Source organism: Arvicanthis niloticus, chromosome 1 (assembly GCF_011762505.2).
Source record: "Arvicanthis niloticus isolate mArvNil1 chromosome 1, mArvNil1.pat.X, whole genome shotgun sequence".
NCBI lineage: Eukaryota > Metazoa > Chordata > Mammalia > Rodentia > Muridae > Arvicanthis > Arvicanthis niloticus.
In genome coordinates, this window is record NC_047658.1 from 62710009 (window position 1) to 62723968 (window position 13960).

Below are 13960 nucleotides of genomic sequence, written 5' to 3' on the forward strand. Positions count from 1 at the left end.
GCCGAGAGCTGGGCTGTTACCGTGGGACTGAGGTTGCGGGGACAGTGCGATGGTGACACTAAAGGCAGGGATGTGGCATAACCTAGAGTAGCGATAGAGCTTGGGGAGCCATAGATAAGGATGATGCAAAGCCCTGAATAGTAAAGGCCGACGTAGAATGTGACCTCAGTGGAGGTGGGCGGGGAGAAGGAGGAAGGCGGGTGGCAAGTGCGGAGGCAACGCCTTTGGAGCCAGGAACTGCCTGGTTTTAGTATTCTCGGAGGAGGAGCTGGTCTGCAGCAGGCGGAGCCACGAGCTCGGCTGAGCTTAGTCTGTGCGCTTCTGCTGGTGGCTCTCTTTCTTTAGCCGTCCACATTGTGGCTGCCAGTCCCAACCATGGGCTGCCGGGCTCTCCTGCTCCTGTCTTTCATATCACTCGGGGCCGCCACAACCATCCGGCCTAGGCTAAAGACCCTCGGCAGCCCGCACTTGCCAACCAGTCCCACACCCGACCCTGGTGTAGCCAGTAACTACTCAGTTCTTTACTTCCAACAGAAGGTAAGCGGAGGCTGGGGAGTAAGGGTTCTAGGTCCCATGTCCCAACCGCCCGCCCGTACCTTGCTTGGCTGTTACAGCGTGATGGAGCACCGCCACCCACTCCAAAATTCAGACTCTGATACTTAGGACTTGACTTGGTTTTAGTTCACATTTTCTGGAGGGTAGCCTTAAGGGTTAATTATTCAAGTGTACCCCAACAGAGACCACGAGAAATTCCTCCAGTTGTGGAGGTCCAGGATACATATTTTAAACACTTTATCTCAGAAAATGTCTCAATCTAAACTCTTTTTTTAAATTTATTTATCTTGGCCAAAACCAAATTATGGAGACTAACCTTTGACCCCACATCCCTCAACTCAAATTCTAATGTATGGAGGCTAACCTTCACCTGTAGGTCTCTCAACACAAATCCTAATGTACCCATTATATAATATAACAGTGTAAAGCGCCAGCCTATTCGCTCAGCTAAACTGCTTCTCTCAGCTGAAATGTTACCTTTAGAGGCTGAAGGTCTGTGTCCGGATCTGAGGTGAGTGCAAGGATCCGGTCTTTCTGGTCTTTAACTTGAGTTCACAGTTTAAGACAGGCTTCTCCAATGCTGCAGCATGAGACATTAATTACCCTATAGGTCTGAATGGAAAAGTACCTGTGTCTTCTATAATGACAAGGGTATATAATTCTATAGTTCTAGGAGTCTCTGAGGCCTGAATGCACAGGCACTGGGATTAGAAAGAGTACAGTAGTCTGATCTTGGCTTTAGAAATCACACCAGGATTCTGGCCTCACTCTGTAATCTCAGACAGGTTACAGTTAGTTTCTGAGCCAAGTTTCTTGGTTTACTGAAGTGATGATTAACTGAAGCAGACTACCCCTAACAGAGTAGCTGTCCTAAAAAGACAGTTACTGATGCGTGATTACTGATGTGAAGTTTGACTAGGAATTTGGGAAAGAGCAAAAACATGGGGTTGTAGAACAATTTAATTTTGAAGTAAAAAACAGGCCTAGAAATTTGAGTTTGGGTTTCTAAAAAAAAGAAAGAAAGAAAGAAAGAAAGAAAGAAAACACTTTAATTTTAGCTGAGGTAGCAGAAGTCTTTCTGGGACAGGCCCTTTCATCTCTACAATTTCTTCATTTGTAAATTGAGAAGTTGGAGTCAGGACCATGAAGTTTTATGCTTTCCCTAGGAAGGCCTTTCTGTGGAAGCAGCTGCTATGGCTGTCTAGCTGAAGCGAATGAAGGCTGTGTTGAGAACCTAGAACTTCCTCTTTCCTGTACCTCTGTTCTTTACCCACACTTACTGTAAAACAAAGTTGAACTTTCCCTATGGAGCTACCCTTAATCTTTGTACTGAAACTTTTTGAAAAAATTTTTTATACATATGTAATTCTTTACATCATCAAGTTATTAATAAGTTAGAGGGAGAAGCTTGAGAATATGCTAATTTATTTCTCTCTCCCTGTGAGTGTGAGTGAGTGTGTGTTACCAGTTTTCATATGAAGGACAGAGGAGGATGTGAGGTGCCCTGTGCTATGACTCTCTGCCTTATTCCCTTGAATGAGAGAATGAAGAATGTTCTCTTATTGAGTCTGGAAACCTGGCAGTCCCAGTAATCCCTCTGTCTTCATTCACCCATGACATTGAGGTTGGCAGCTGTGGAGCTGTGGCTAACAGGTGCTCTTACTCACTGAGCCACTCCCCATTCCCTCCCCTCCATTGTTTGTGTGGGTATCCGCATGTGTATACAGTTACACATGTATAGATGTGTGGATGTTTGTAGAACATCCTTAATTGTTTCCCATGTAATGTTTTGAGATAGGATTTCTCACTGAATTCAGGCTAGCTGGCCACTGAGCTCTAGAGATCTTCCTGTCTCTGCCTGCTCAGGTCTAGGATTATAGGCAAAAGCCATGTCCAGTGATTTAGAAAGTGTGCGTAAGGAGATTCAGAACTCAGGCTCTTTGCTGACTGCGTTATCTTCTTAGCCCCATGTATCCATTCTTAATAAAAGTTGATTCTTAAATATAGAACACAGCTCCAAGACAACATCTCATCCTAGCCATAGGTGGCAAGAGAGGTCTTAGCAAGCAAGGCAGATGTTTAAATAGGAATAGAACCGAGGGTCATCACAATCCCCAGACAAGCAGCAGCTTTGTTTTGCCAGATTTCTTAATGCTACCTGTGCGCAGAAGGGCTTTCTCTAACCTTTGCTTCTTTCTTCCTGAATTTCTTATCTCTTCTTACTTCAGCTTGAATACTTTATCCGTCTTGTTGCCCAGACATTGGGCTACTTCTGCATTGCTGTCATTACGCCTCTTTTGGAAACTGCTGGTCATTTGCACCCAGCTCTTCCTCATAACTTCTGCTCAGTATTTATGTTAGTCTTTGTCTTCAGTGTGGGCCTCATGGCTGTCAGCTCCTGCAGGCCTTCCCACAGCTTCTCTGTTAGTTGTGGGGTAAACACATCAGTGGCCTGGGTATGTTGATGTAATGCACATTCTTTCACTTCTTCTTTCTGTTCCTGTTTGGAGTTCCTCTTCCCAACTTTTGCCCTAGTGGCCTGTTGTCTACTAAAATGCAGCTGCAAGAAGCTGCTTGGAAGAAGATACTGATAATAATCTTTCCCTTCTTCCTTGTACTCTTCTTTCTCTCATCACTGGCTTCTGCTGATGACCTTTTCCTTAGGCCTGGAGTAAAACTACTGTTGTATGAGCTCTTAACTGTTGCAGTGTTTGATGATAGAAATGTTTCTGGAAGGAGTCTTGGAGATCATGGAACTGGCCTCTTAGATGTGATGGACTGACTTTGAACTACATTATGGAGGGTGGATGATAATTAGGAACAGAGGTCCCAGAGAGACAAACCGCTTTGAGAATGAACATTGGTTTTGCCCTATCTGAGTAAACTGATCCCTTACTTTGGAGGTAGCCCCTATTGTACAGTTAGCAAAACACATCTTACAGGTTTGTTAGGAAGTGTGGTGATGTGTGCAGAGTGCTCGTCTAGCACAGTGAATGTCACTGGGCAGCCAGGAAATGCTAAGCAATAATCATTTTTATCTTCCCGTTCTTAATGCTTTACTTTACTTCTCATTACTCAGAGTAATACATCCAATGATTTCCTTATAGCTAAAATTGTTCTAGAAAACATGAAAATCTCTTTGAACTTTTTCTGCCATGTTTTATTTGAAAATCTTTGTTTTATAAGTTAATAGACTTGTTACACAGGAATTAATGTTTTTCTTTTGTGAAATGATTTTCTCTCATGTAAACATAAGAATATCAAATGACTTATGGGTTTTTTTTCTATACTATTTTGAGGTTTGGCAAAGTGTAGAAGGAAAACTTAGTAATGGATGTTGTGGAATGGCCTTTTACTATTAAGACTACTAAAATAATAATTCTTTGTAGTAGCTGAGTATCTAACATTTTATCAGTTAGTGTTCAAATGCAATTAAATACAAATTAACTTTAGGGTTAACTGTTAGCACTTTTTGTGCTTTCTGAGAACTAGACACAGACATTTCAGTGTGTATTCTAGATTTAGCCCTTTGTCTAATTTGTGATGTGATCTTGGCCAGTTGCTTAACTTTCTCAATTATCCTGTACTACCATTTAGAATAAGACTGGCCGTGCTCATCTCTGATGCACCTTTAATTCTTTTGTCACTAGAGCCTCTAGTCTGTAGTGTTCTGCAGGAAGAGCAGCAGTGTGGCACAGATTTGGGATTTTACCATAATGTTAATTGTCCTTGGTGAATTGGTCTTGTGTAGTATTTCCATCTTGACTTTGAATAAGATATGAGCAAAGTACATTTCAACTCAGCAGTTGTCACTTCTACCACTGCATATTTGTGACTTCAGTTTGCTTGGTTACGGACAGATTAGAGGGGAAAGAATGTTGGTAAGGAAGAGTCCTTGTTATATATCTTAATTGTCTGCACTTCGAATGCCTTACACAGTGCTACTGCATGGTCGGTAGGTTTTTACTTCCCTGCATCCCCCCACTCAGATGGAGGCCTGCTGTACATCATGTACTGGCCTAGAATTTGAGATCCTCCTCCCTCAGACTTCCCTGCAGAGAGCCTGGAGTTTGGTTCTCAGCGTCCATGTCAAGTACCAGATCCAGGATGATCTGATACCTTTGGCTTACCTACACAGAGAAATACACACATATACATAATTGCACATAAAGGTAGTTCTACATTAATAATTTATATTATATATTTTGAAGTTATATGTTTGGAGGAGAGGTATAAAAATATTTTTGTTATGGCTCACAATATTTAAAAGTTCTAGTTATCGTTCACTAATTGTAAATGAAGTAACATTTATTGAGTATATATTCTGGGCCAGATACTATGTACTTCTTTTTGAGAGTGCTTTATCCCTGCTGGTCAAGTGCTCTGTCACTGAGCTACATGCTTAATCTTTCATATCTAATGGGATAGATTACAACTCTTTCTTGAAACATAGGTTTTAATTGAAGTTACAGCAAGTGGCTTGATTGAGCTATCAAAGGATAATAATTGTGCCACTGTTTAATCTGTTGCTTCAATATCTCTGGTTTTTTTCTTGGCATTATCATGCCTATATGTTATAAGTAATTATAAAAATCCCTGGTGAATCTGTTTATCCTCCACATTATTATTTAGCCTTTATAACAATCTTGTAAGATTGTTGCCCATTTTAGAAGGGGGACTGGTAGAATTTAGAAAACTCAAAGGAAGACACATCTTGTTTATTCTATTTGTAAAATGACTAGGTTTTCAAGCTGAAACTGTAATTAATTTGTGGTGTACTTGTAAAGTGGGGTCTTGCTACTCTTAAAATATGGTCTTGAAGCACATATGATGGTGTAGGAAAATGTTCATGCATCAATGGTAAAGGAAAACAGAAAAGTGAGAGTATTGTATTACATTAATCCATTTCCCACTGTTCCCACTAAGTGTCTGAAGGTGAGTACTTTATAAATAACAAAACAGTGTTGAGTATGACAGCTTAGGCAGCAGCACGGCATTGAGTCTGGTGGCTGCATCATATCACTGCAGTACTAATATAGGGGGATAATATATGATAAGACAGGGAGCCAGAGAACACAGGAGGCAGCCCGTTCTTTTATAACAAGTCTTAGGAAAACTCATTTTTTGAGTTAATTTCTCAAAGAAGAGTGGCCCCAAATGACCTATTTAGCTCCCACTAGGCTCCACCTCTTACAGATTTCACCACTTCCTAAGGTCTTCACTCATGACCAGATTCTCAGCATGTGAATCTGTGGAGGGGACAAACTACATCCAAACCACTGCAAATGTGTCTTTAAGTTCAACTATTATTTATCAGTTGCTTGTTTTATTCTATGCACTGTTCCAGTGACTAGGGAGAGAATTTTCTCTACAGTATTCTAGGCACAGGGGTGATCAGGTACACAAACTCAAGAGATAGGTGTGTGTCTGGTGAGAACAATTCTAAGGCCAGTAGAACATGTGGCTAGGGAACATGTGTTGGGAAAGAGAGGTAGGGGATAGGTAGTAGGTAGAAAAAGGAGACAGACTATAAGGGGACCTTGACTATTATAAAGAATTGAGTCTTTATTAAGAATTAGGTGAGAAGCCTTTTGAATATTAACAGCAGAAGAGTGACATGTTTTGACTGATGTTTTAACAGACATGATCTGGCTATTGTGTTAAGAATGGACTGTGGAGGGGAACCTGCTGGAGCAGGAAGAGTAAGCTACTGCAGAATAATAATAAATAATAATAATAATCAGATTACCATGTTGGCTTAAATTAGTAGCATAGTAGTGGAAGCATGAGAAATGCTCAAGTTCAGGGGTTTCTTTGAAGATATACTTCAAAGAGGTATAGTTGATGAATAAGATGCGAGGTGAGAGATGAACGGAAGTTGAGGATGCTTTCATGGTTTCTTGACCTGAACATATTGGAAGATGACATTGCCATGTACTGAGACAGGGAAGGCTTTGGGAGGAATACATTTGAAGATGGGAGGAAATAAAGAACTCGTTCCTAGATGTGCTACTTGAATCAGGAGTTCAGAAGAAAGGTAGAGCAGTGAGCATAGTTGAAGCTGTTTTAGTATGTCGATAAGCTATAAAGCCAAGGCTGGAAAAGAACAGCAGAGGATCTAGTGAAGATGTTTCCTTATACATGGATGTTCATCTTGGCTGAAGATGGTGAAGAATGCTTGCGTTTTCTGTTACTGGGGAGGCAGAGACGGAAAGATCACGTGATCCTAGGCCAGCCCAGATAGCTAGGTGAGACACGGCTGTTGAACAACACTTCAAGGGAGTGATTACAGTCATTGGCCACAGGATCTAAGCCATGTAAGCAGACGAGTGAGGCTGAGTTAAGGGCAGTAGTGAGGCTTAAGGACTTAGGGGCTCACGACAGAAGTAGTGCAGAGCGAAGGCTGAAGAAAGTGGAATGCTCGACACTCACTGCGAGGTTGCTGTGACTGGGGATGATAAGATCGAGGATTTGAAGAAGTGGACGATGGAAGAAAATGCAATAAGACAGACACATAGGAACAATTGCACAGGTGTTATGTGGAATGGTAGTAAGCAAGGAGATGAAATTGTCATAGAAGAGGAGATATGAACAGGGTCACTGGTGATTGCACAAGACAGCTGGAAGTATTGTCTAGCTTGATGATGACATATAAGGCAGGAATTTGGGAGGAAGAATGGAGACGTAGAAGCAAAGAACATACCCACTCCAACTCAAGGGGTATTGGGAAGATGGTGAGACAGAATTTGGGGATGTCTTAAAATCACAGAAACCAACCCAGAGTAGGCATTGGCTCCGACCCTTTGACCTCTCCCCACGTGTCTGCTTTTAGTTCCTTCTGGCTATAGCAGGAAGACATTCATACACTCATTTCCATGGTTCCCCTACGATGGTCTCTTTGAACCCTTCCCTGCCCATCTCCATTTTCTTCTCCCTAAGTCCATGCCTCTTTCCTCCCACCCCCAAATAATCCCAATAGTAAGTAATAGACATCATTTGACCTAGGCAGTGTTCCAAGTACTTTATACATATTAACTTATTGATTCTCAAAGTGACTCTAGCTGTGACATCTTGGTACTATGCCTCTAACTTATTTATGGGGAAACTGAACCACAGAGTGCTATCTATTTTAATCCCTATTCTAGTCTGCCTCCTGGTATTTCTCTGTGACATTTCTCGTAGGTATTATTCAGAACTAGTCTCATCTGGTTAGATAATTTAGTATGACTTTCTCTCTGCAGGCCAATTATTACAAAACATTTGATAATATGCATATAAACATCACTCATGGCTTTGGAGACAACAGATTGACTTCTCCTGAGGAGCTCGTTTTCTGCTTAGGCAATAAAAATATAACAAGCAAATAAACATTAAGATCACATCTGAGGGACTGGAGCAATGGCTCAGTGGTTAAGAGTCCCAGGACCCACATGGCAGCTCACAACCCTTTTACCTCCAGTCTCAGGGGTCCAATGACCTCTTCTAGCCTCCAAAGGTACTTCACACATGTGATGATGCACTGGCGTACATGAAGGTAAAAACACCTATACACACAAAATAACAATAACAAAAAAGATTACAACTTGTAATAGTTATCTTGAAAGAAATAGGGGAGGTTGGGTGTGATGCATGTGTGGATATGGAGAACAGCAGTTGGCAAAGCTAAGTACAACAGTGTTCAGTGAGCCTGTGTGTGAGGACAGCTTCTCTGAGGAAAAGACGTTATTGTTCTGTGAGTCACATTAATTGTGTAAATCAAGCTGCTTTCCTGCTCAGAATGTGCCCTGGCTCCTTATTGTTTTCTGTATTAAAAACGCAATCTGGAGCCTGTAATCCCAGCACTTGGGAGACTGAGGCTGGAGGGTTGTGAGTTCAAGTCAGCTTAGACTACAGAGTGAGGCCCTGTCTTAGACCAAGAGAGGCATGGGGAGAACAGAATCCTGTAGCACTGACAGGTTTTCACTCTGTGGCTGCAGCCCACTGTTAAGTTTCTAATCTGTTCTCCACACATGTTCAGTCCTTTCCTGGCTCTATTCCGAAGCCCACATTGTTCCCTTTAGTTGGCTCTTTGTTAGCCTTTCCTGCCTTTATCAGTCTCATCTATTCATCCATGTCTAAAGCCCCATCGAAGACACTGCCACAGCCAGTGTCGTGGTCATTCCAAAATCTGGAGAGTATGGCTGGCCAGCTCTATTATTTTTATGGTACCAGGTATCTTCTTCCTTCCTTGTGTTATGGTATTTGTTTTATATCCTTTTAGTAATGCCGCGCCGCCTATCTCCTTTAGACAGGTTCTCAGTGGATAGTACAGGCTAGCTTCAAACTGTCTGCATCCAAAGTGCTTGGATTACAGGTATGTGCCACCACATCTGACTTCTTACTCATTTTAAAAAACTAGGTCATTGTCTTGAAAACATCCATGTTCTCCCATGGCATGCTGAATACTTAGGATGCTGTTGAAAGCGTTAAAAATTTTCAAAAGCTCCTAGCAGGTTGAACAGAACCAAGAGTGCAGGTCAACTTGGTCGTGAGCTCTGTGTTTCAGGAACGTGGCTGACCACAAGATAGATGGTTGATTACAAATAGGCTCTTTGAGAATAGCCTATACAAAATGTTCCTCATGGACCCTGTCACAAACTGAATAATGGGCTGGGGCTTTCCACAGGTACTCTCCAAAACCCTCCTTCACTCCCTGTGGGTTGTGGTTCCTCCCCCTGGGTTGTGTTTTTTGCCTTTAAATTTTCTCTGCCTCCAAAGCCCGGGATCAGACCCCACTACCCCTGCATGGGTTACAGGTTTTGACCTCAGCATGCTGATCGAAATATACCTCTTGCTGATTGCATCGAGTTCAGTGTCTTGTGAGTTATTGCGTGGCCGTGAATTCCTGAGGCTTGGGTGAGGTCCTTCCTTTGTGGGGGTCTTACACTGTCTTCACAAAACTTATTCTGTTTCCATTTGTCTTCCCTCTTGTCCACTTCAACAGACATCAAAGTAAGGAGGAGCTGTGTGTCTGGGATGGTGACAGATAAGTTTATGTCCCAAGGGTCTGTTTCTTCTTGATGAGCAGCACATTAGAGTAGGTCTCTTTGTTTTCATTCTGTTTAATAGTCTGTAAGCTGCAGAATTTTTATTTTGATACTTCTTCTAGCTTGCCTAAAAAGAGATTCAGAAGGTAACGACTTAAACAACTTAATTCCAGACTTTTCTTTGGTATATATATATATATATATATATATGCTATAGAAAGGATAATAAAATGAAAATATTAGGGAAAATGTGGGCTGGGAAGATACCTCAGTCAGTTAAGTGCTTGCCTTGGAAGCATGAGTCCCAGAGTTTGATCCCTGGATCAAAACAAAACCCTAAGTGTGGTGGCCTGCATTTGTCATTTCTAGCCCTGGGGAAGTGGAGACTGGTGAATCTCTTGCACTTGCTGGCTAGCCAGCCTTGCCTGTTGCCTAACTCCAGGCCAGTGAAAGACCTTGTCTCAAAACAAGCATGCATCTCCATGAAATCACACTAAGCCAGCTGAGCCAGCTGTAGAAAGACAAATGGGATGTGTCTTCTCTCATTGCAACATGGGGATCAGCAGAGAATGTCTTTTTTTAATTTTTTTTTTCTCAGCAATAAAGAGGAATGGAATGGAATTGTGCATATAAACCACATTTTCCTTGTCTACTTCTCTGTAGTTGGACACTTGGACTGGTTCTGTGACTTAGCTATTGTTACTAGACCTGCAGTATTTGTATGGTGGTTAATTGTCTCCCAATCCAGCTTACTAGAGAGTTAAAGGAAACATGATTCTGTTTTTTCATTTACAAACCGAGTCTAATTATCTATCGATCTTCATTTACCCTTGCATGGATTATTAACTCAGGTTGCCATGCAGTGCTGCTGTTAGTGAGAAGTCCTCTCCAGCTGTCCACGCCTCCGCCCAGTCCATGACGTTGTTCTTCCTGATCACATTTTATAGACTGATAGAAGAAAAAACCAGGTTGTTAAAGTCAGATTTTCTGAGGGCTATCTCTGAACCGTGCTGCAATCGAGAGGAGAAAAAGAAACCTTTCCTTTTGCTCCCTGAAGGTCCTCTGCAATAAATTGGAACACAGACTGAGTAGGAGAACATACACACAGGCCTAATGACATGCACATTGCACAGGGAAATATTACAGGAATATGGCCTCTGATGATTCAATATGATTCAGGTGTTTATTCTGAAAGGCGTATGAGAGAATGTAGACAATTTTGAGGGCTCCTAATTCTGGAAACAAATTAGCTTGTAAGATTATTCTCTTTGGAATTAGAAGGAGCCTACAGGACAAACATTACCATGTGGCAAAATTCACTCCTCAGTCATCCTTTTGTTACAAATAATGAGACTCGAGATGGGGCTTTGAAGTGGTGGAGATTCCGTTCAGGCACAAGATCTTTCACGTATTCAAGTCTGCCTTCTAATTCCTCCTTCACCCTGCTATATTATAGAACATTTGTGGTTTTGAAAGGGAGAAAGTGTCCTTCATAGTTATCACTACGTTTTAATTAGTATCATTATTGTTGATTCATATTCCTTCCCTAGCTGATTCAAGTGTCACTTTAGGAAAGTTTTCCATACGAATCCACATATGATAGAAAAGCATTTTCCCTGTCCTGCAAGTTTGGGCAAGGACACTGTGATTTAATAACCCAATTTAAATAAGGAACTATAAGCCAGATAATGGCTCTGACTCACCAGACAAGAAAGTAGGGAAGTACTTGTTATTCTTTGTCAAGTTTTTTCCTACGCAGTTTGAAGCAGGGTCGTGCTGCAGACACTGTCCTTTCAAACACTCGGAAACCTCTGCCACTTCCTGATACTGGAGGCTTCTTCCCGTAAGGGAGCAGGTTATGGGACACAGTATGAAAAAGCAGGGGTGACATCTTTCTTGTCCTTGGTACTGAAGAGCCTCCTGTCCCTTGACCTTGTTTTTCCCTGATAATGAGAAGTTCAGGTTAAGAGGAGAATCAGTCTGCCTGTGCTCTGTGCTCTAATCTTTCAGGTAAGGCATGACCACTCTTGATAAGGCAGGAGTTCGTATGAATTGAGCCTCTTTTCTCATTTGTGTGCACCTATCTTGAGCTTGATTGTCTGTGGCCCTGGAAGGTCTGCTCTAATACCACAGCTCATCTTTCCTCACACACACCTCACAAGTGCGAGCAGCACTAGCTGCTCCAGATGTCACATTTCCCACATGAAAATCCCAGTGTCAAGAGTGGATTGTCTCCCTATGAGTTGGTCAGGACGGCCCTTAAACTTTTAAAATGTAGGTAAATGTTAGCTGCACACCACAACTAGATTATAAGATCCTGTAGCTGAAGAAGCCACTTATTCTGGTTACAGGCCATAGAGAAACTGGAAGTAGATGGAGGCTTCCTTCCTGCTAGCTACCCTTCCTTGTGTCAGAGGTGCCATACAGGCTGTGGGATGGATGGTCATCAGCAGGCTTTCTTAACTGTGGACCCTGTGTACAGAGCTACCAGTTGGCTAGACCCATTAGTCCAGTAGTACTTTGTTATGGAGAAATCAACCTTTTTGATGGGGTTTGTCCCAAAGGAGAGAATCCACATCGGATTCTATAAACCCCATGAGAAGCCCTTGCCTAGGGAGGTCATATTCCCTATCGAGGAAACTACCGAGATGCTGTTTTGCTAAATGGACGTCGTGCACCTGTCAAATCACATCCTAAATAATTATGTTCATGCTTGTAGAATAATGCTGCCATCAGCTTTGCTCGGAGAAATTTCTTTCTGCAGTGGAGAGCAATAACTGCAGAGTCTCATAACTCATCAAGGGGCTGAGAATAAGTGTCTGTTGATGCTTAGCCATAAATGAGATATCTATATTGCCCTCTCCTAGGCTTAGGGGAAGTTGCAGAAGACAGGGTAAAAAGAATGTAAGCCTGAGGAAGGAGTGGAGTCTTTGGGGGCATGACATAACAATAGGACATCTGAACTCAGAGAAACTGTGATTACCTGCACAAGATGGTGGTCCATTTAACCTTAAGCTCATGAAACCCCACCCTCCTGAGGATCTATAAGTAGTAATGGCTTATAGGGGAAGGAGGAACATAGTCTTTAATGGTGTAGTTGCAGGTCAGGTGCCTATGTTCCTATAAGCAGCCCTAGTGGAAAACTGGATCATTAAAAAGAAAGTGGAAAGCACTCGTCACACAAACATGAAGACTTCAGTTTGAATCCCTCAAACTTACATACAGCTAACAATGGTAATGCCTCTGTAGTCCCAGTGCTCCTATGGAGGCATAGGAGATGGAAAGAGGAAGATCCCTGCAAAACCATGGACCAGCAGCCAAGTCCACACAGTGTTGAAAAACAAAGAGGCCCTAGGTCAAGATGGAATGTGGGGATTACCACCCACAGTTGCCAGTTGATTCCCCTATGAGCTTCCGGATATGCATGCCCCTCTCCAGAGATGTGACATCAAAGTAGAAGGGGCTTCTAATTGGAAATCGAAGGGGATCTGTGGGAGTAAGAATGCAATGGGAGAGAGAACAGATAAGTGTGATGCAATGCATTATGTACTATATGAAAACTATATGTATGGCTGTTGGTGAGAACAAAAGACTCCTTGAAAACCATACCCATAGCCTTCTTGGCTTTTCTCCTTTAATATAAAGTTTGGATAAAACCTTTTTAAAAAAATGAACTCACACTGACTTTTTCTAAAATTACTTTCTATGGCAAAGTCCTGAGTCCTAGCATCGCCCATGTAGAGGTGGAGTATCTGTAAAGACCTGTTCAGGATGCTAATTGGCACATAGTGTTGTGTCTCCTGCTCTGTGCTCCCACTGACCTTAATTGTTTACAAATTTTTTTTTTTTCCTTGACAATTGATGCCTCTTGTTCTTAACAAGGGTGGGTGGGTGGAAGACACATTTTCATCTATCTTTCCTTTGGCTTTAGATCTACCCTCCCTTGCTTTCCCTCGGTGTTCACTTGTGAGCCTGCAGGGCTTGTGGGGGTTTTCTGACTTGCACTACCTACCTGTTCACTGGCAAGAGGAAAGCGGGATCTTATCTACTTTGAAGATGAATAGAAGGGGTCATTCCCAGGTGGTGAGCTCTGTGAGGTCAGAGGCCATGGGAGGAAAATGTCACTTGTAAATGATAGTAATTACCTTCTCGTTGAAGATGGCCAGCACTGTAGTTTTGAAGGGAGAGGTCCCTTTACTAAGTATAAGTGGTAGAGTCATTATAGTACCTAAGTCAGGTTACCTCAGAATGTGGCACTTTGTTTTTTCTATCTTGGAGTTTATAGTAGCATAGGTATAAGACATGTTTATTTTATTAGGACACTGAGGATTAAACCCAGGGCTTTGTACATGCCAGGCTATCCCTTGTTGACTGACTTC

At 42.1% G+C, this 13960-nt stretch overlaps 1 protein-coding gene across 1 annotated transcript in view; it reads left to right on the forward strand.

Annotated features, from left to right (window-relative positions):
* Positions 1-167: 167 nt before the first annotated feature.
* Positions 168-13960, forward strand: part of Prcp (prolylcarboxypeptidase) — a 44689-nt gene continuing 30896 nt past the window's right edge. Inside the window, exon 1 of the mRNA XM_034489281.2 lies at positions 168-537. Coding sequence (XP_034345172.1) covers positions 376-537 — 162 coding nt within the window. The 5' untranslated portion in view covers positions 168-375. The remainder of the gene's footprint in view (positions 538-13960) is intronic.